Source organism: Lepidochelys kempii, chromosome 18 (genome assembly GCF_965140265.1).
Source record: "Lepidochelys kempii isolate rLepKem1 chromosome 18, rLepKem1.hap2, whole genome shotgun sequence".
Classification (NCBI taxonomy): Eukaryota; Metazoa; Chordata; order Testudines; family Cheloniidae; genus Lepidochelys; species Lepidochelys kempii.
The window spans coordinates 13925371-13945694 of record NC_133273.1 but is presented as its reverse complement, the minus strand read 5'-3'; the positions used below and the strand labels follow the sequence as shown (position 1 = coordinate 13945694).

The following is a 20324-nucleotide window of genomic DNA, read 5'->3' as shown; positions in this document are numbered from 1 at the left end:
TCACTAACCTGTTTTGCTGGTTTTCTCCATTCCCTTCCCAAAAGCCAGTGCTAGGTAGTTCTTTACTGTATTTTATCTAGCAACTTGTTCCAGTGTAAATGACCCAAGTGATGGGGTATCCACCACTTGGGAGACTAGTATCCCATCGAGTCATTCTTGCCATTGGAATTTGTTTCCAATATTATATTTTCTTTGCCTTTCTAGCTGATGAAGAAGCCCCAGATTATGGATCTGGCATTCGGCAATCTGGCACAGCTAAAATTTCTTTTGATGATGAATACTTTAATAAGGTAAGAAACATTAATTGGGTTGGAGAGGTTTGTGAAGGGAGGGGAACAATGTCTTGTTCTAGATACAGATCAGTTAGGGTGGGTTAAAAAGTACAGGGGGCAAATTGGAAGCTGCAGGGCTCTCATCTGCAGCCCCTGTCTTGTGTTCCTCAGAGTGACTTTTCTTCAGTTGCCATGACTCGTTCTGGACTGTCACTAGAAGAGCTGAGAATTGTGGAAGGGCAAGGTCAGAGTTCAGAGGTCATCACTCCCCCAGAAGAAATTAACAGAATGAATGACCTGGGTAAGTGGCCACAGCTTCTGGGACTTGAAGGGACAAACTTGGGGCTGTTCTGATTCTTTATGAAAAGGGGCTCTGGGCTTTATTCGGAAGTGTGCTACAGGTGAAGGAATGTTGTCCTTAGAGTGCTAGGGTACATAATTGTGACTGCTCCCTTGTGAGAGTTTTGATTTACAAAATACTGACTCCGATGTAGCACACAGAAGAAGCTTATAGGTTGCAGTAGTTCAGAGGTTTTGATCATTGTCAATCCACTAGAAGGTTTCAGAAGTGGCCCACCTCTTTATTTATGTGACTATCTAACTGGTAATTACTGTGCACCCCTCTCTTGCAACTCTAGTGTCCCCACCTTGGGTGAGAAGCGAACTCTGCACTTTGTTGGGATCACTGTGTCTTGTCTACACCAGGATTTTTTTTATAATTAATTTTTCAGGTGCAGCTTGGTAGGTGGTAGCCTTGCTGATGACTATAGTGTAGACAAGGTTCAGAAGAACCCAGGCACTTTTACCACTGTCACCTAACCCTGCTCTGAGTTGTTAGACGCTTTGGAACAACACTTGAGCCTTGACTACCCTACCACTTTTATCAGTGCTACCACTAGTGAAGCTGCATGTACTGTGAATTAAGGCTTTGAAAAATCCTTTGGTAGATAAACTACCGGAGAGCAGGTGTTTGGGGGTGAGGGATTAAATCCCTCCTTTGCTGGGTCAAGTATCTGTAGATGTAGTAAATCTGAATATTTGACGGGAGGTCTTTGTGTCTCTTTAAGACCTGAAGTCAGGCACTTTGTTGGATGGGAAGATGGTGATGGAAGGGTTTACCGAGGAGGCTGGCGACCACCTGAAACTGGGTAGTGTGTTCACCTTCCGTGTGACAGTGCTGCAGGCCAGTGGCATCCTCCCAGAATATGCAGATATCTTCTGTCAGTTCAAGTAAGAATCTCTCCTTGGTAGTACAGGGTGGGGAAGACTTCTGCAGTGAAGAGGGGTAACTGATGCTAGATACTGGGAAAATGGAGATAAAACTGGAGTGATTTTTAGGAGTCAGTGTGGCAGTGTCCTGTGGGAGGGGAGCCAGAAATCTGTGTAGCCATCAGATCATGTGCCCTGACCAAACATCTGCTTTGTGTTAACATGGCATCAGGGAGTAAAGCTTTGTAGAAAGGGAATAAGAATCAACTTTTAAAAGCCACACATCCAATGCCTCTTGTCCTAGGCATCCCAAGGTCTTTTGTAGAAGAGTCTTTGAGGTCCTCTGATGAAAAGTGTTATAGAAGTCTAAAGTCCTAATACTCAGTAAATTGGTTTATATTTATTACATTTATAAGGTCCAAATCAGTGGGCATTTAAGCACCAGATAATGATACCTATGTATAACTTTAAAATTAAAACCATCCCATGTATACACCCAGCTTGAATCAAATGGTCTGGAATTAGGGCAAATTCAGCCGCTCTCAAATGAGAGCTCTGTCCCCATTTAGATTCCAAAGAATAAGGATGAGAAGAGGAGTTAGCAAACATACAAACCAGTAAAACAGTAGAGGGAGCCCCAAAGTTTTCTAGAATAAACCGGCCTAAATAAGATTGGTCAAGGCCTAAAAGGTGGTCAGCAGAGCAGAGATGTGCAGGTTTCTCTAAGGGGTGGAGCTCATAGCTGAGCAGTTTTCACTAATTTGATCTGTTTTGGTTTCTTTTAGTTTTTTACATCGACACGATGAAGCTTTCTCTACTGAACCTCTCAAAAACAATGGCCGGGGGAGTCCTCTTGGGTTTTACCATGTTCAGAATGTAAGTGAAGCTTAGTGATTCTGTATGAAGCGTGAGTGAGTGTCCATAATACAGTGCTATTTTAGGCTGATTTCAGTGCTGGGGAATGCTTGTAGCCTTCCTGTCAGCCTCCTCAGTGAGGCATGTGCAGGAAAGCGGTGGGGAATACAGATGAATAAACAGAGGGGGAGTGATCAAATGAGTGATATAATTCTTTGTGTAGAGCATAATGCCTATTAGTAAATTACAGAGCATTTAAGGAAGTGTGTGTAGAGGCTATATGAATCTTCTCCCTTCCTTTAGTTCTGAATTCCTTGTGCTTCCATTTCACCCATCAGAATATTGGGAAGTGCAATAAAAACCTCTCTAGAGTTTGCATTACAGGGGAATAGAAAGTGTAAATGGGAAAAGCCATGTTCAGGCTTCCAAATTGATAGTGTGTAGTCTTACATGTAGGGCAACCATCTTGTTACAAATAGTTTCCTACTTTTTCTTAACTGACGAGTGCTTAGGTCCAGGGGATTTTTCTCCTGTAACTGTTAATTGTCATACCTTACTTCATTTCAGGTGTTAAGTATGTGCAGTGATGAGCTGCCAAAATCTTAAAAACTGGTTCCCTCCTCACCCCACGAGGGGGTCATTGCCCACCCCGTGGGACCCCTGCCCCATCCACCTCCACACCCCCCCAGTCCCCTGACTGCTCCCAGAACCGGGCAGGAGGGTCTCATGGGCCACCGTAGTGGGTGCCCACCCCACCCCTAAGAGCCAGAGGCACCTGCTGGGGGGTGAGGTGGGGAGTCCAGGCGGTGCTTACCTAGGGCAGTTCCCAGGAAGATCTGGCAGGTCCCTCTGGCTCCTATGGGTGGGGGAGCGTAGCTAGGCGGGAAGCAGAGGGAGCGGCCGCTCCCCCTCCGATCACATCAAAAGTGGCGCCTTAGGCGCCGACTCCCTGGGTGTTCCGGGGCTGGAGCACCCACGGGGAAAATTGGTGGGTGCAGAGCCCCCACCGGCAGCTCCCCACTCCGCGCCTGGCCCCAGCTCACCTCACCTCTGCTCTGCCTCTTCCCCTGAATGCGCCGCCCTGCTCTGCTTCTCCATGCCGCCCCCTCCCCCCCCCGCGCGGCTTCTTGCGAATCAGCTGTTCGGCGGGAAGCCAGGGAGGGCTGAGAAGCAGGCCACGGCTTCCCACTCAAGCCGAGGGTGGTGGAGGTGAGCCGGGGTGGGGAGCAGTTCCCCTGCACGCACCCCCTCTCCCCCACCCCAGCTCACCTCCGCCTCCCTGGGCCTGAGCGGGAGCCGCTTGCTTCTCAGCCTGCCCTGGCTTCCCGTGCGAACAGCTGATTTGTGGGAAGCCGGGAGGGGGGAGAAGCAGAGCGGGCCAGTGTGTTCAGGGGAGGAGGTGGAGGCTGAGCGGAGGTGAGCTGGGGCCGGGGAGCTGCTGGTGGGTGCTCTGCACCCACCAAATTTTCCCCTGGGTGCTCCAGGGCTGGAGCACCTGTGGAGTTGGTGCCTAAGGTGCCACTTTTGGCCGGTCAAATTTAGAAGCCCTTTTAGAACCGGTTGTCCCTCCACCGGTTCTAAAAGGTCTTCAATTTTAAGCTTATCTAAAGTGGTCACTCTCCTTACTATTACCAGCAGGAGAGTGGGGTGGGGGGAGAGAACCTGGATTTGTGCTGGAAATGGCCCACCTTCCTTATCATACACATTGTAAGGAGAGTGATCACTTTAGATAAGCTATTACCAGCAGGAGAGTGGGGTGGGGGGAGAGAAAACCTTTTGAAGTGATAAACACCCATTTTTTCATGGTCTGTGTGTATAAAAATATCCTCACTGCATTTTCCACTTTTATGCATCCGATGAAGTGAGCTGTAGCTCATGAAAGCTTATGCTCAAATAAATTGGTTAGTCTCTAAGGTGCCACTAGTACTCCTCTTATTTTTGCGAATACAGACTAACACGGCTGCTCCTCTGAAACCTGTCACTGAGTATGTGGCTCCCTTTGCTGGGATTGGCTCTAGTCAAGCTATCAGCCACTGGATAAGAAATGTAGAACCCTGGACTCTAATCTTGGCAGTTGTAAGGTTTTCATTTGATCTCTGCCCTGACTCCTTTCCTTTCCTTTTTTGCTAGATTGCTGTGGAAGTGACAGAATCTTTCGTGGAGTACATCAAAACTAAGCCTATTGTGTTTGAAGTCTTTGGGCACTATCAGCAGCACCCTCTCCATCTGCAGGGACAGGATCTCAATAGGTATTGACCAGTTCAGAAGTACAAGTGTCCTTCCCCCTCATACTTCTCAGCGGAAGGAATAAATCTTGAATGGGAAGTAGACACCACATACCCCATCCCTTTGCTTCCTGAATTCCATGCCTCGCATGGAAGTCTTGCTACTTAGCATTTGTCCCAAGTGTGCCCTAAGCAGATTCTAATACTAGACAAGTGACAGCCCCGCTCACCCGCATAATGCGTGCCACGTAGGTGATCAGAATACATATTTAAAGCCAAAAAGAACCCTGTGCAAAATGAAACTTGCTTCAAACTCCTCATGACTTCCAGAAGCACAGCAGCCAAGGTTGCTGAGCACCTTAAATGTTCTGAGTCAGGGAAGGGTTTCCTAGTCCTCTTGCTCTTTGGTGTGAGGGGAAAGGATGATGCATGGATTCCTGGGTTTGGCTTGGATTGGTGGAGACAGTAGCTGCAAAGAGGAACCATATGCTGGTGTTAAAGGGAAGAACCAGCCGAGGTTTGTATCCTTGTATAAAGTCATTTTCAGGAAATGCATCTCTCTTCCTGTTTTCCCTTGAGTAGAGACTAGGGAAAGGGCAGTTGAAAATATTAAAAGGTAATCCATCTTTGCTTAAAGCTGTGCAAAATTGAGCTGGAATGGAAAAAGGGGTGTGTGTGTGTGTGTGTGTGTGTTGGAGCAGTGCAATGAGTCCTGGCTTATGTATGTTCCAGACATGTCCCATGTGAGATTGGGCACATCTGTACTTGTTACCTTCTTTGTAGAATGGAGGGTTGTATGTATCTGCCTCATAGGGTTGTGAGGCTCACTGTTTTTTTGTAGAGTGTTCAGAGATCCCTGGGTGAGAAACAGGTGAGAAACACCAGAAGTAACTGCTCCCCTTTCTCTGCAGCCCTCCTCAGCCATCCCGACGATTCTTTCCACCTCCCATGCCTCTCTCAAAGCCAGGTGAGAACAAACATGTTCTATGTAGGTGTCTGTAAACTCATCATGTAGAACTAGGGTGTGAAATATTCAGAACCGCAGTCATTTTGAAACTGAGAAATTAAATGAATAATCAGTGCAAAGGGCATTGGAACATCCTCGCTGGCTGTGTTCCTTCCCAGGTGTTCAACCTCATCTCAAAGCAAAAGCGTTTCTGAGGGCAGTCGGGGAGAGAGGTGCATCTATGAATCATTCTGCTCTGCTTTTTCTAATGTTGCTTGCACTTTCATGCACTAAGCCAACCTTGCTGAAATGATCCCTCAATTTTCTTTAATTTAACTGTGCATGTTGAACTTTTTTCTTTTTTTCCCCTCTGTCCTTTTATCTCCTTTCCCTTGTTCCCATCACCTGCTTATCTCCATCACTCCCATTTTTGTTCTCCATTCCCTTTTCAGACCATGAGAGAAAAATTGAGTTGATTAGGTATCTCATGTCTGGCTATGTAAATGTGCATGTGCTGAACACGCTGTCTGAGCACGCCAATGTGCTTGCATCCTCGGCTGTGGCTGCATTCCAGGATGGGGCTGACCAGCTGCCACCTTTTCTTTTTCTGCCTGTTCCCAGCTGTCAAAGCGAGCGGGTTCCCAAAAGAGATGGTTAGTAGTCAAATTCGATCTACGGTAGATGTAGAAATAACTCCTAATCTTGACCCCAAAGCAGTTTGTCCACACTTTTACCCTGTGGTGGGCTGAGTATCAGAAACTACCTTGGGTTCTGTGGTCGTTGTGGAGTGATGAAGCTTCTAGAATAAGCAACATCTAGTGTCTACAGCAGAATATGGGGAGTCTGAATTTGTATGCCACTCCCAGCTCTGCCACTGATTTATTGTGACTTTGTCACCTAACTGCTTAGTCTCAGTTGTCCCATCTGTAAAATAGGAATATTTACCCCTTGCCCTTTGTAAAGTGCTTTGAGATCATTAGATGCAAGGTGCAAAGTATTACATAGTAAGTTATAAAATTGAGGGGTAGAGGGCATTTTCTTTTGAGGTTCTGTAAAAATTCTCCTTCCTGCTTACCATTATCTAGCTTCATTTCCCCCCTACCTAAAAGTCAGCTGTTTGGGTTGGAGTAGACCCAATCTTTATCTTGCTGACCCAGCCCATGAATATTTTTAGAACAGGCCTGCGCATAAATTTTCAAACCTGACTTAGTGTGTTGGGTTTTCTTTTCTGGTGCAGCTGAACTCTTCTGCTTGGTTCAAACTTCAGTGGTCTGTGTCCCTGACCTTCCTCCTGACTAGCATCAACAGCTCTGAGTCCAGCTGTCATAAGCTCATGGATGCTATGAGCACAGCTGCAGCTGTTGTTTTGGTGGTATGGTGGGGGTGTAAGAGGGTGATGTCAGCTACTTAAGGCATGAATGAGGGAGAGCAAGTGATGTCACTGGAGCGCACTACCTAGCATGACAGTCTTGGCCTGCTGTGTACTTCTTTCATTCTTGTAGTAAAGTCTTTCTGCACCTTTGTGTTAACTATTCGGTTATCTGAACAAGGAGTAGACAGAACACAAATCTCATATTCTGAAAGAGATTACCTATCTTGCGTGCATACACAGGCATCTCAACTGACTAAGTGCCACCTGTAAAGCTGGATTTTTGTCTCTTATCAGTGGGTTGTAATTGAGATATTATGAAAATGAAGAGAGGCTGAGGCAGGAATGGGAGAACCTAAAGAACACTAAATTAAGGCTTATCTTCAATAAATGGTGGGATGGAGCCTTGAGAGGCTACAGAAAACATTGACTGTATTTATTAAAACAACTAAATAAACATTAAAACCAAGGGAATGGGGAGAAAGTTGCAAAGTTGAACACTCTCCTGTATTTAGGGTGCGGAGGAACAGAACCTGCATAAGTACCTTGTCCGCTCCCAAGAATAGAGTAGGGAGGCAAAGTGGAGGTAGGGGAAATGGTAAAAAGAAATTGTGTAAACGTAGGGCTTGTCTACATAGCCCTGCAGTTCAGACTACAGCCAGGTGAATTACAGGGTTGCACCAGTGTACTGCACTGTCGCTCACCCATGGGGATGCTATGGGTGCAGAATAAAAGGTATCTAGGTGGCGTTAACCAAGGCCTAGTCTACACTAAAAAGTTCAACCGGCCCAGCAGTGTCGCTCACAGATGTGAAAAATCCACACTCTGGAATGATGTAGGTAAGACAAACTAACTCCTGGTATAGACAGCACTAGATTGACGAAAGAATTCGGTTGACCTAGCTACTTCCTCTCAGGGAGAAGGATTACCTGTGCTGATGGGAGAACTCCTTCCATCAGCATAGGTAGCGTTTACATTGAAGCGCTGCGGCTGTAGTGTTTCCAGTGTAAACAAGCCCATAGTCCCGTGCGCTGCGGCTGTAGTGTTTCCAGTGTAAACAAGCCCATAGTCCTGTTTTAAATAGGACTAAATTAATGCAAATGAGGTACCTTTTAATTCCACAGTATCTAGATGGGATAGTTAGAGCACAGCACACTAGTGTGCACTGCAGTTCGCACCCCCGTAGTTTGAACTGCAGGGCTGTGTAGACATGGCCTCAAAGAGGGGAAGACTGGAGTATTGCTAGAACCTGTCCATTTCCTGTGATTACCAGTTACTAGAAGCACTATTTGTCCATTCAGTATTTGAGGAGTTAAGGTATCCCTGTAAAGCTAGTGAGTCTTGAAGCACTAATTTACTAGTAATACTGAAATATAGGAAGCCAAGGCTTTCAGGACTTTTGCTCAGGAATAACTCCTGTTAAATTCCCTTATGTGCATATGCCCATACTGTATGTTAGCAATCCCAGCTGCGTGTACTACTGTGTGCAGTAAAGTGAAGTCACTAACAGCAAGAATCATCTAAAATACCGACAGGTCCAGTAGAAAGTGCATCAACCTTAAATTTCTGCAGGAATCCTTGGGATCTTGACTTGCTCCTTTCATTCAGAGATTCAGAACTGTGATGCAGGAGTACATATGAACAGATCTAGACTCCCCTGAATTCCACACGTGCATGTTGGAACTCTTTAAAAACTGGTCTCAGTATAGGTCAGAAAGGACCTACGTGTTGGGATGTCGTTTTGAGAACACTCTGAAGCATCTGGCTTCCCTGCCACATTTAATGATTCTAAACTATGCTTTAGGTTAACCTGTTCCAAAAATGGATCTTTGAGGTGGCTTAGGATTCTCCCATGTATGAATCTGCAGAGGTTGCCTGTTTTCACAACTCTCTCCTAGTTAGAGTTCATTTCTTTCTTTGTAACCTGTCAAGTGCCAACATTTTGCCAAGCAGTAGTTTGGGGGAAAGTGCTATGAATGCCCACCTTTCCTTCATGGTGTGAATGGCCTAATGGGATCAGGTTTGTTAGAGCCTCTACAGATTATATAAAACATGTCCCTTACTGCACTAGGTAATGACCACCTATCTTGCAGGGTCTGGTGCAGTATTTGAGCAGTATAGGGGTGGTGGAAGGATTACACTTCCTTGTATTTACATGTAGGGAATTTAGTAATCCTTTCTCAGTTTTTGCTGGAGTAGTGAAATCTCTCAAACAAATAGTGCTTCATAATTGCCAGTCAGTCTCCTAACTGCTTGTAAAGTCACTTGGATTGGGGGAGCACTGTGGGTTTAAAACTAGACACCTTGGTTCCATAGACAAGCCTGTGACTGAAGTTTTCTTCCTGCCTTTTTGACTGCAGGTGTCTTTGCCATATGACCTGCACATACATAGGTAGAAATATTACACTGCTTTGATGTGATAAGAAGCACTGAAATTACATTGTGGAACCAAAGTACTGTAATAGCATTACCTGTGTGCAGTTTTTGTGAACAATTTTTGTATTCTTTTAAGTGCCAGCCACAAAGCTAAACACTATGAGCAAAACTAACCTGGGCCAGAGCATGAGCAAATACGACCTCCTTGTCTGGTTTGAGATCAGCGAGCTGGAGCCAACAGGAGAGTGAGTTCAACTTTTATCTTTCTTTTGAATAAAGAAGGAAAATGGCTTGTGGGAGGGAATCCCTTCATCTTTAGGTCTTTGATTTAGATCAGCCCAGGTTTATAACGTTTGGCTATTCTCATCTGTAAGATGCCTGGTTTTGTATGGAATAAAGTGGTCCCAATCCAGTTCCCAGTGAATAGGTATCAGCGACACAACTGGCATTAGTTGGCCCCATTGTTCGCAGTCTAATCAGAGTGGCCGAAGACTGAAGAAGTATGGAGAGTGACCTTCCTTCTCACTCCTAGATGCGATCCCTTCAGGTCAGCGGCTGGGTACGCTGGCAGAGCAGTGCCCAGGGGAAGCTTGCGCAGCTACAGATTATGTGACCTGGTCTCTTGTTAACTAAAGAGTTCAGTCTCCAGAGGTCAGTCCAACAAGAACATAAGAACGGCCATACCAGGTCAGACCAAAGGTCCATTTAGCCTAGTATCCTGTCTTCTGACAGTGGCCAATGCCAGGTGCCCCAGAGGGAATGAACAGAACAGGTCATGATCAAGTGATCCATCCCCTGTCGCCCATTCCTAGCTTCTGGCAAACAGAGGTTAGGGATACCATCCCTGCCCATCCTGGTTAATAGCCATTGATGGACCTATCTTCCATGAACTTATCTAGTTCTTTTTTGAACCTGTTCTAACAAGAACTATATTGAGTTTAACCCTGCAACATAGAGGGAGTTCCCCAACAGACCTTTGGGAACTACATTATAGGGTCATTTTGCAGTTTTACAAAGCAATGTTAATATGTGATGTGATACTTAATGATGATTTAAAGTCCAGTAGAGAGGCTGATTTTGGAGTCACTGGAAGCAGCCTTATTTTTATTAGGATATTCTACAGAAGAGTGTGTTGGTGGTAGAGCAAAGCAGCAGCATTATCTAGTGTCCTGCTCTGTTAAACGCACCTTCTCTAACCCAGGATGTTCATTCTTGTTTCACACAGATACATCCCTGCTATTGTTGACCACACTGGAGGTCTACCCTGCCAGGGGACGTTCTTGCTTCACCAGGTACTAACAGAGGCTAGAAGGGGGCAGCTAAAATACTTATCTCCTTTTGTGTGGAGTGGGGAGATGTCTCATGTACTGAATTTCACATTCATTTTATCTTTTAGTTCTATGTTACCACATACCTGTCTGTCTCTCTTACTATAGCTCTTGGGTCTTGTTGGTAGGAAGTTTGGCGTCTAAATTCTGCTCTTTCAAGTGTTTAGTCATATATATATTCCACTCTTAGTACTCATTCAAGATTGGAATCTTTTGACCAGCAGTGCCCTGTGGGGCTGCACATGCACCTTTAATGTCCTCATGCTCCTGTATCTAGGCATAGAGTGGTGCAGGCTCAGACACCACTTCGTTCCTTTTCACTGCCTCTGGCTGCGAGATGGAGCTCAGCAGTGTTTGCATCTTGATGCACTCTTCCAGAGAAACTTGAAGATATTTGTGTATATTAGTGTGTTAGCGATGGCTTATTTAGCATGGTTTCCCGTTAGCATGCTTGGGATGTTTACCTACCTTATTTGATTTTCTTTTGTTGTGAAGTTCTTCCTGGTATTGGGGCTTACGTATTGTCCCTCCTTTGAGGCAGTAACACCCATTAATGCTGGGCACACCAGATGCCATTTTTGTCTCCCCAACAAATGCTGTACAAATAAATCCTTTTCTAAAAGAAGTTGGAAGGTGAGAGGCATGCCTTAACCTTTCTTTGTTAGGCTGCTCCATGCAACCTGCTTCTGATTTGGACAGGGAGCCCCCTTAGACTAGTTCCATTTCAGTTCAGAAGTACCCCTGTAAATTCTATATCCACTGTCTCCCAGGCCCCATCTTCAGAAACTGTCCCGGTGTGGACTCATATCGGACAAAAAACAGATCTTTGGAGAAAAGGGAATATCTCCTTTGGGGCAGGTCCCCATTGGGAATACCCAGTAAAAAGAGGTCCACTCCCACTTTAAGGAGACTCCATGGCCCAAGATGGGTACCACTGGAGCTCTGAGGTTGCACAGTACTGGAACTCCAGCACCATCTCAAGAATATGCATACAAAGTGGTCATGTGCACACATCTGATTATTTCCTAGGGTTTGTGAGACTGACTCCTATATACCCTCAAGGTACATGTACCTTCCCTGGAAGTTTAGAGAGACTGTTCTAGGAGTATTTTGGGTGAAATAAACTTCCCCTTGTGGTATGTGAAGAGAACAAGATGAGTTCTGCTCTGTAATATGAAAAGATTCTTCCTGTATTAGGTTATATTCAGGGCCCAGAAGGGCATGCAAGTTTGTTTCCCATTATGAGCCTGCTGACAGGTGAGATTTACATGTTTATCTCTCAGCCATGGTTTCCCTATGGAAATGACTTAATGGAGTGATTTATTTAATTAAAAAAAAAAAAAAAGAGAAAAAGTCTAAGCTGTGCCTTTTTAACTCCACCAGGGAATCCAGCGTAGGATCACAGTCACCATTATCCATGAGAGAGGCAGTGAATTGCACTGGAAAGATGTGCGAGAGCTGGTTGTTGGTGAGTATCCCCCTGTTGTTCCTTCCATCATCATCATGAATTACTGACTAGAGGTTGGGTAGTGTCACCTATTGAGGGGGATCCTGAGGGAAAAGCTCTTGGTTTGAGACTGACTGTTAGAGCTATAGGTCTTAACCTCCGGTATAAAATGCCATTTGGCAATGAGAATTCCTTCTGAGAGCCTTTCCGGTTAGGTTTAATTGGTACTGAAATTCATTTATCTTCAGGACGCATCAGAAACAAAGCCGAGGTAGATGAAGCTGCTGTGGATGCCATTCTGTCTTTGAATATAATCTCTGCAAAGTACCTGAAGTCTTCTCACAGCTCCAACAGGTAGGCAGATGTAAAGTCCTTTTGGGGCTATTTACATTACTTCTCTCCATTGATAAGCACCATGAAAGGAGGAAGAAAGAATGGTGGGAAAGGAGGATCAGCATTTCACCTGGGAGTTGAAAAATTGAAATTTAAAATACAAGGACAATCCCGTGGGTGAATCAGGCAGCCATGCACATCCCTACATTACAGTGGGAACAAGCATACAGCGATCTAACAAAGCCTGTTGTGTTAAAACATTACTCCTGCTCTGATAAACTCTTAGTCTGTGCTTTTCAGTGCCACTGGTGAGTCACGGGGGTGAGAGGCGGGGGGTGAAGTGTATTTATGCAGATGTCACAAATTGGCTCCTCTAATGTACTTGTGTATTGTGATATCAGAGCAGCCTTTAAGCAATGTTTCATTGGAGCTCTGGCGACCTGCAATCTTCATTCTTACATCCAGTGAGGCTCTAACTCTCAACAGTTGCTCTGAGCATCACTTATCAGGGACAGAGGTATCCTCCCCAAGTGAATATTCTTCACTGTGGGACGGGGCAGTCTTTCCAGGGAGGATTTGTGGCTCAGGGTGTCCTTGTGGGGTGCATTGTTAATGAGATTTCATGAACTGTATAGTCCTGTGCTTCAGGGTCTGCAATGAAGGGCTGCAAAGCAGAATTCTGTATTGTGGGCAGAGCCCCTCCCTTCCAGAACATCAGCCAAGTCACTGACTCCCTCTCTATTTCTGTCAATTTCTGGGAAATCGGGAGGAAAACACACACCTTTCTGAAAAATCAGATTCTGCATCCGATTTTAAGGCAGGGGGTGGGGGAGGACATGATTTGCAGCCTGCCTGCCATCAGTTTTCAATAGTCTAGGTGGAGAAAGTAATTCCAGATTACTCTGGACTTTGTGTTGTCACTAACTGGGTTTGGTGCTGTCCCCTAGTGTCAGTGAGTACTGAATTTTGTAACTCTGGTATTTTGGCTATTACCATCTAATGTCTCATCTCGTGCAAGGTGAAAATAAAACTCCAAAATATTGAGTAACTTTTTCTAGGGGGAGTAAATCCTTTCTATAAAGGAGGAGGGAAGTGGGGAGAAGAAACAGGGCTTACATGGAGATTTTACCTCTTGTCTTGTAAGAAATCTGAAGGGCACTCTGTAATAGAAAAATTGCTCTGTGTGGGCTGACATTCACGGCTGACATCTGCTGCCAGTGTTCACCACTGAATTCTTTCTCTCTGATAGTCATAGAATAAGTCTCTAAATTCTCCTGGTAGTCAGCCTAGGTATTTTATGCTGACTATTTCTTAAAAACAGGCAGCAGTGAGCATGACTATTAATGTGGGCCTTGGAAAGCTTTAGAACGTGCACAGCTGTCAGTCAAAAGGGAATAAAGCTTCAGGAGAGATGGAAAGGCACCTTAAAATCATTTCATAGCTCTGATGGAGGGATTCGTATAACCCCACTGATAGTTGTTGTTTATACATTTTAATGTGATTTAATTTTTACCATCTTGGCATTGACCTTTCAGCATAACTGGACTGGGAGGGAACAGTTGCTTCATTCCCATCTGATCTACTTGACTTGCGGTAGATTTTCACATCTCCTCCCTTGCTCCTTACTTCCAAATAAATTGCAGTATGGCCCCAAAAATCTCTATCTAGGTTCTTGGAAGTGGGATGGGGGTGAGTGAGGGCTCCAGTAGCACTTGTGTATAGTTGATACCCTGTCTGTCTCCAAATGCCAGAGTTTGGTTTCTCGGTGTGTGGAGGGGTGGGGAGCAAGGAGGGGCCAATGCCACAGTCAGGGATGTGTGTTCTGTTTGCTCACCGTCTGCAGACTTGTTTTCTGGTTGCTGTTTTTTGTCTGCTTGTTCTTCTCCTTTCAGCTGTTGCTTCTCTGTTCTGCCTTTTGCTGCACTAACAAAAGCTCTTTCTATGTTTTTACAGGCTCTTTCTTGATAAGGATATGCCTAGGTATTTTCTGTTTGTTTCCTTTTGCACATAAAGGTTCTTGTGGAATAGAATGCTTTATGTCTCACTTGTGTTGCTGCCTTTTTAGTTTTTAGTGGATTTTGTCAGCAAACCTCTTGGCTCTTCTGGGAGTGGCACATTTCCTCCTCCCTTGTGTGCTGGGAATTAGTGCATGTACAGTTCAGTAGGTGAACACATGAAGACAAATTTCCTTCATTGTTCAACAGACAGAGCTTACAATGGTCCTTGCTTCATTCTTTCAAAGGTATAAACAGAACATAACTCCTCCCCCCTTCTCCTCCTTTGTCCGTCAGCAGACAACCATGGCCAGCATTTAGTATCTCTGACTACTTGTAACATATTTGCTACATTGGAAGTCCCAGGACCGGGGCTGAATGGCCAGGTTACTGGTTCAAATCTAGCCCAAGATGATAGTGAACAAAGCCTGTTGCCATCAGGTGATGGTTTGATGGCATTCAATTCTTAATTTGTTGTTGCATCCTGAAATTATCATTGCAGTGGCTATTAATTGGCCTGCCTAGGGGCTGAGAAGCCAAGAATTGAAAGGAGACACTGACTAGTCTCCCCTCTGACAAGTGCTTCTCCAGTTCATGGCTAAGGCTTGCTGGCTGAGCAGTGTGGGGGAACTTGCACTGCTGCTGCCTGTACTCTAACACTAAAGTTCACTTTAAAATGGAATCTAAATCAGCCTTAGATTCCCATTTCAGCTTCTACCTTCTTCCTTGCTTTGCCTTGTTCTGCCCTCCTCTTGCTCCCAGGTATCACTTGTCACCTGCTCTCTGTATTGAAAGCACAAGAGGTTTGCTCACTTTGAGTTTTTGTTTGTTTGCCTCCTTATTTGTTTTAGCAAGATCTGGTTTGGATGAGGTAGGCGTATATGTATTCATCCCACGACCAGAACAAATGTAGTAGCGTGACTGTTGAAGTCTCACTTTCACTTGGCGATTGGGATTGCACTGACTTGTTCACCCACATTTCCTCACTTTGCTGATGTAGCTTTGCCCTACTGAGCAATGATTACTCCTGTCTCTATTCTTTGGGTCTTAATAAAGCTGTGGAGTCAGTTCTATTGACCAGCACAGACCACAAAGCTTGTGGGGGAGTTTTAGTGCACTTGCCGTCCATCTCTGGAGACCTGATTTACATTTGAGTTCTCAGCCTGAGGAGTTTAGTGAGCTTGATCCAGTCCCTGTTTTTACTCCCATGACAAACAATGTGTGCACCTGATGGTCCATATTCAGAAGTGGTTCTTGACTCACATGGAAGAGGGGGTATTGCAGTTGCTGATTGAGTGGCACTTTGTGAGTGAAGCCCATGCAACACTTGCCTGCACTCTGCCCTCTTCCATCAATGCTACATCTGCTTCATGAAAATGAAAATTCACCTTTGCTAGTCCGAGGTACCCAGGGTCTCCATTATGGAGTTATAATTCTCCTCTGGGGCAAGGCACTGACTGACCATAGCACTGATTAGTGCACGTTGTCTGACTGCATTAATGTGGATTGCACGTTTTGGCACCAACTTCTTAGACATTATATGGACCGCCGAGTAACTGACCATTTGAGGGCCCAGCAGGAAGAAGCTCTACACCAAGCTGAGTGCAGTAATTACCATGCTGCACTTTCGGCTGAGAAGTGAGGGATAAGAGCATCAGAGTATGGGTAAGGGGGACCCAGTCTGAATTTTCTCTGTCAAGCAATCCAGAGCAGCACGTACTTTGGCTCAGAAGAGTTACCCTTCAGCTACAGAAGCAGAAGTGCAAAAGTCTCCATCAAAATGGGGGTGGGACAAAAGATTAAAATACAAGGGTTCAATTAACACCACTCTGTAAAGGATTAGAAGACAAGCTGCTTTCTGTCCCTGATCTCTTGTCCTGGCTGAGAAGTGAGGTCCCCTTACACTGTAGTGCCCCTCAGATCTCCGCTTCTCTAGGCTTCAGCCCCTGCTCCTTTGGCACAGGGCTCTTCCGGGGCACTGTTTTTCTTCCTTTAGTTAAGGCAAGCCAGGCAGCATTTTTTTTTTTAAAGATAGAATGTAATGGTATTGAGCACCACTGGATTGGATTGGCTGATTGTATCGCCCTCATGGGCTACTGAATCCCCTTTGAGCTCTGTGGACCTATGTAATCCATCTAGGGAGAGGGGGGATTTATAGGATGCTAGTTTTAAGTCTGGCACTCCTGTCTCTGCCCTGTCTGCTCTCAAGTTATTTCTCATCCTGCCTTTTTTTGTCTGTTTCTTTATTTTGTTTTCTCTCTAATTTTGCCTCTAGTTTCTTTTCCCATCTTTCTGGAGTAGCTCTGGGCACCAGCACAGGAGTTCTTTACAGGTGGAGCTGGCTTATAGAATGCAACTTTACTAGGCTCATAACACATGAGTATACCTCTTCCTTGCAGCCCGTACTCACAATTTGTTAATGGAGGGGGCTGTCATACCTAGACCACTTCTCAGCTACTGATGTTTGGGGAGGGGGCACTCGGGAGTGTGTGTGGGGGATGATCAAAGTGAGATTACAAGAGACCTTTGTGCAGCAGGCCACAGCTGCCCTTCTCCCTGCACACCCAGTTGAAAAATCTTTCTTATTTCAGCTTGTAATTAGTCTGCAAAGCTTCACCTGAGGGATAGGTTGGAGTGGGTATGAGAATAGTTTGGGAATAAACAGCTTGTGTTTCCTTATAGGCTTACAGGAGAAGATATCCTTGTTGCCTTAATTAAAGACTTAGACCAGTTTTGGAGTTATTCTGATCGCCTGAAGAAGCTATTGTGTTTTATTGCTTAGTGCTACCGGCTTCTCTCCTGTTTTGTGAGCCTGATCAGCACTATGGTGTATTCCTGTATGCCACCCCAAAACATACCTCAGACTAAGGACAATGGTTACAGAAAGAATCCTTCCATGTGTCTTGGAATCCTATCCTAGGCACTTGGAAAGAGCTGAATCCATTTTTAAACTGTCCTCTCATCCCAACTTCCCCTATGGTTTTATGGTGCTTTTTTTTCCCTTGTCTTTTCTTCTACAGTCTCTCAATTCAACCCCTTCCTCTGAGCTTTAAGAGGAGTCTTCATCTCATAACAGGCCAGGGCACATTCAACTCCAAGTTAATTTAAATGTAGATGGATAGTCTTGGATGCTTCAGGAAGCTGGTGGGTAAGGACATCCTGGAGCTCTTCAAATGTTGGTAAAGATGGGGCTTTACTACAGGTGTTCGCTGTCTAACCAATCCTGCTTAATAAAAAACGCATCGTTAGATGGAGTCCAGGAGGAGGCACTTCGCTCTCATTTGCAGTGGAGACAGAGGTGCTTTTACTATTAAGCTTTTGTTTTACTTTCTTCAGGACTTTCTATCGTTTTGAGGCTGTTTGGGATAGCTCCTTGCATAACTCCCTTCTCCTCAATCGAGTGACACCCTATGGAGAGAAGATCTATATGACTTTGTCTGCATATCTGGAGGTGAGTATACTGTGCCCCACAGCTCATGTATGGAATTGGATGGAAGGAAGCAGCCAGTATAGTAGGTAATATGTGTCCTAGATAAAATTGTGCTTAATACAATGTGATCATTCCAGAGGATGCAGCTAGAAATCTAGCTAGCAATGTGTTTTGTTTTGTTTTTTTGGGAAAAAAACAAAAAACAAAAAACCCCAAACCTGATGAGTAATGCACTACTTAATTTGAGATATCGTGGAAATTGTGAATCCCACAATATTAAGCTTCCACTGCAATTTTGTCAGCCACCTGGCTGACAGTGGGAGTGGGTTTTCCAAGTTGTTGCAAATAATCAAGGTCCATTGCTACTTTTCTCTGATTTTCCCTATCGTGTCCGCAACTCAGCCACAATTATTTGACAGTCATCCCACAATTCAAGTAGGGCCTTAATAAAGAAGAATAAACAATGTCATGACCAAGACAGTGAAACTGAATGTTTTGGTATGTATGGATGTAGGCCCGCAGACATCATTTGCTTGGTGTTTGAGAGCCATTTGTTTCTTTGTTCTAGCTTGACCACTGCATCCAACCAGCTGTGATTACCAAGGATGTCTGTATGGTCTTCTACTCACGAGATGCCAAGATCTCACCACCGCGCTCGCTGCGCAATCTCTTTGGCAGTGGCTACTCCAAATCCCCAGACTCGTAAGTTTAATCGGCAATTTCAGTTGCTTTTGATTAACAGCAGAGTGTAGTTCTTCTATTATATGATCCTATAGGTGCTCCACCATAGGATGTGCATGCGCTTGTGTGCTCTCAACTGGAGATCGTAAAGTGGTGTCCATAGGGTGGCCAACTTTCTAATTTGTGAAAACAGGACACTGAGTGCTGGAACCTCCCCTGCTCCTTTCTCCACCTCTTCCCCTAAGGCCCCGCCCCCTGCTCTGCCTCTTTTCCCCTCCATCCCCTGCTTGCTGCTCTCTCCACCACCCTCCCCCTGCCCGCTGAGCAGGGCTCTAGGGGTAGAGGAGTGAATGGAGAGAGCCAGGCTCCGGGGGTGAGTAACTTGGGCAAGATGGGGGAGGGAGAGCTGCACTTCGGGGGTGGGGGTGAGTAGGGCAGGGGAGGGAGAGCTGCACTCGGGGAAGGATGGGAGCTGACGGGTACCTCTCCGCTGGAGCTGTTGCTGAGTGCTTGCCTGCTCCTCCAGCACCAGCTGCTACTCTTCCTGCCCCCTGGTGATGGAGGCCAGTTACTGCAGGCAATCGGACTTCAGTGTCTGGACAGCACTGCTGACTGGACACTGCCAGGTTCCCTTTTTGACCGGGCTTTGTGTGCGGAGCAGCTCCTCATGCTCCCCATGAAGGCATATAGGGAGACATGAACTCGCCGCCATCAATTACTTCTCAGCCGCCTTCTCAGTAGCTTGAGATGTAGTGAGATGGAGCAATATTTTACAGCGTCCCGCGTTTTTCACATATTGTGAAACTTCTTATTTAGTTATCTACTTTGTTTTTGTCAATTTAAATTTATTTTTATTTAATTGCAGCACCATTGTGCTTTCAGGTGAGTTCCCCACCATCACCCCCATCTCTTTTTCAAGACTTCAGTGCTTTGGCACACTGGATTGTGCCTAAGACCTTGGGGTTTAAGCCCTGCCAGAGATTTTTTTTTTCTCACGGTGATAGGCACTGTACCTGTCTCCAGTGCTTAGGAGACATGCACATCTTGTCAAAGTGCAAGGTGGTCTCAGGGTTTAAAGGCAGATATAGAAAGGACAGCAAGGCTATGTTGATACTACTCTTAATGAAGTGCTCCCTAGCTCATGAGGTGTCCGCACCCCTCCTGTACATGAGCCCCAACATCTCAGGCTGCTTCAGTGATTGCTGGAGCCTTGGCAGGAGGCCCAGGGACCAAGACTTCCAGGAAAAAGAAGCCTCTTTCATCTACCTGGGAAACAAAGAAGAGAGGTAGGTAGGTCACTACATAAATCCCACTTCTGGGAGACCTTGCATCCTGTAAGAGATACTACTTATGCTCCACCCAACTCCGGTACTGAGTCGTTGGTACTGCATAAAAAGCCATGTGCAGAGAAGTTTTCTGCTCCTGGGCAGCTCCTACATCAGTCCTGTCAAACATCTCTCAGCACCGTGATGTACATAAGACTACTCTCATGCCATCGCCTTCTTACAGCTATAAGGTCAGAGAAGCTCCCTTGTTGAATTCTCCAGTACAGCATTCACCTTCTCCTCACCAATCTGTATTCCCAACACAGGTACTGATTCAGTCTTTGGCCATAGACTGTCATAGCCCTCCACCACCTTCCAGATTCCCTTCCGTGCAAGACCTTGTTTCACACAAACCAGAGTTCCCTTTATCAAGGAGGTCTACTAGAGCCCCTGCCCCAACAGCTGCAACCTGACAGTCAGATGGGCTTCTATTCCTTTACCAGCAACAATACCTGTGCGGGGGCCCCCTTAGCCCAGAAGATACTTCAGACACTGAAATCTCAGAACAGGGCTCCAGTGTGGTGCTGTACCGTC

The 20324-nt window shown here is 45.5% G+C and overlaps 1 protein-coding gene across 10 annotated transcripts in view; it reads left to right on the top strand.

Annotated features, from left to right (window-relative positions):
• The window catches only part of KIF1B (kinesin family member 1B), a 150054-nt gene that overhangs the window by 111330 nt on the left and 18400 nt on the right, over positions 1–20324 (top strand). For all 10 annotated transcript variants that reach the window (XM_073316479.1, XM_073316474.1, XM_073316470.1 and 7 more), the window contains 12 exons: positions 205–290; positions 444–573; positions 1340–1502; positions 2267–2357; positions 4467–4585; positions 5473–5528; positions 9389–9497; positions 10478–10544; positions 11964–12048; positions 12276–12381; positions 17691–17805; positions 18353–18486. In XM_073316479.1, coding sequence (XP_073172580.1) covers positions 205–290; positions 444–573; positions 1340–1502; positions 2267–2357; positions 4467–4585; positions 5473–5528; positions 9389–9497; positions 10478–10544; positions 11964–12048; positions 12276–12381; positions 17691–17805; positions 18353–18486 — 1261 coding nt within the window. The remainder of the gene's footprint in view (positions 1–204; positions 291–443; positions 574–1339; positions 1503–2266; positions 2358–4466; positions 4586–5472; positions 5529–9388; positions 9498–10477; positions 10545–11963; positions 12049–12275; positions 12382–17690; positions 17806–18352; positions 18487–20324) is intronic.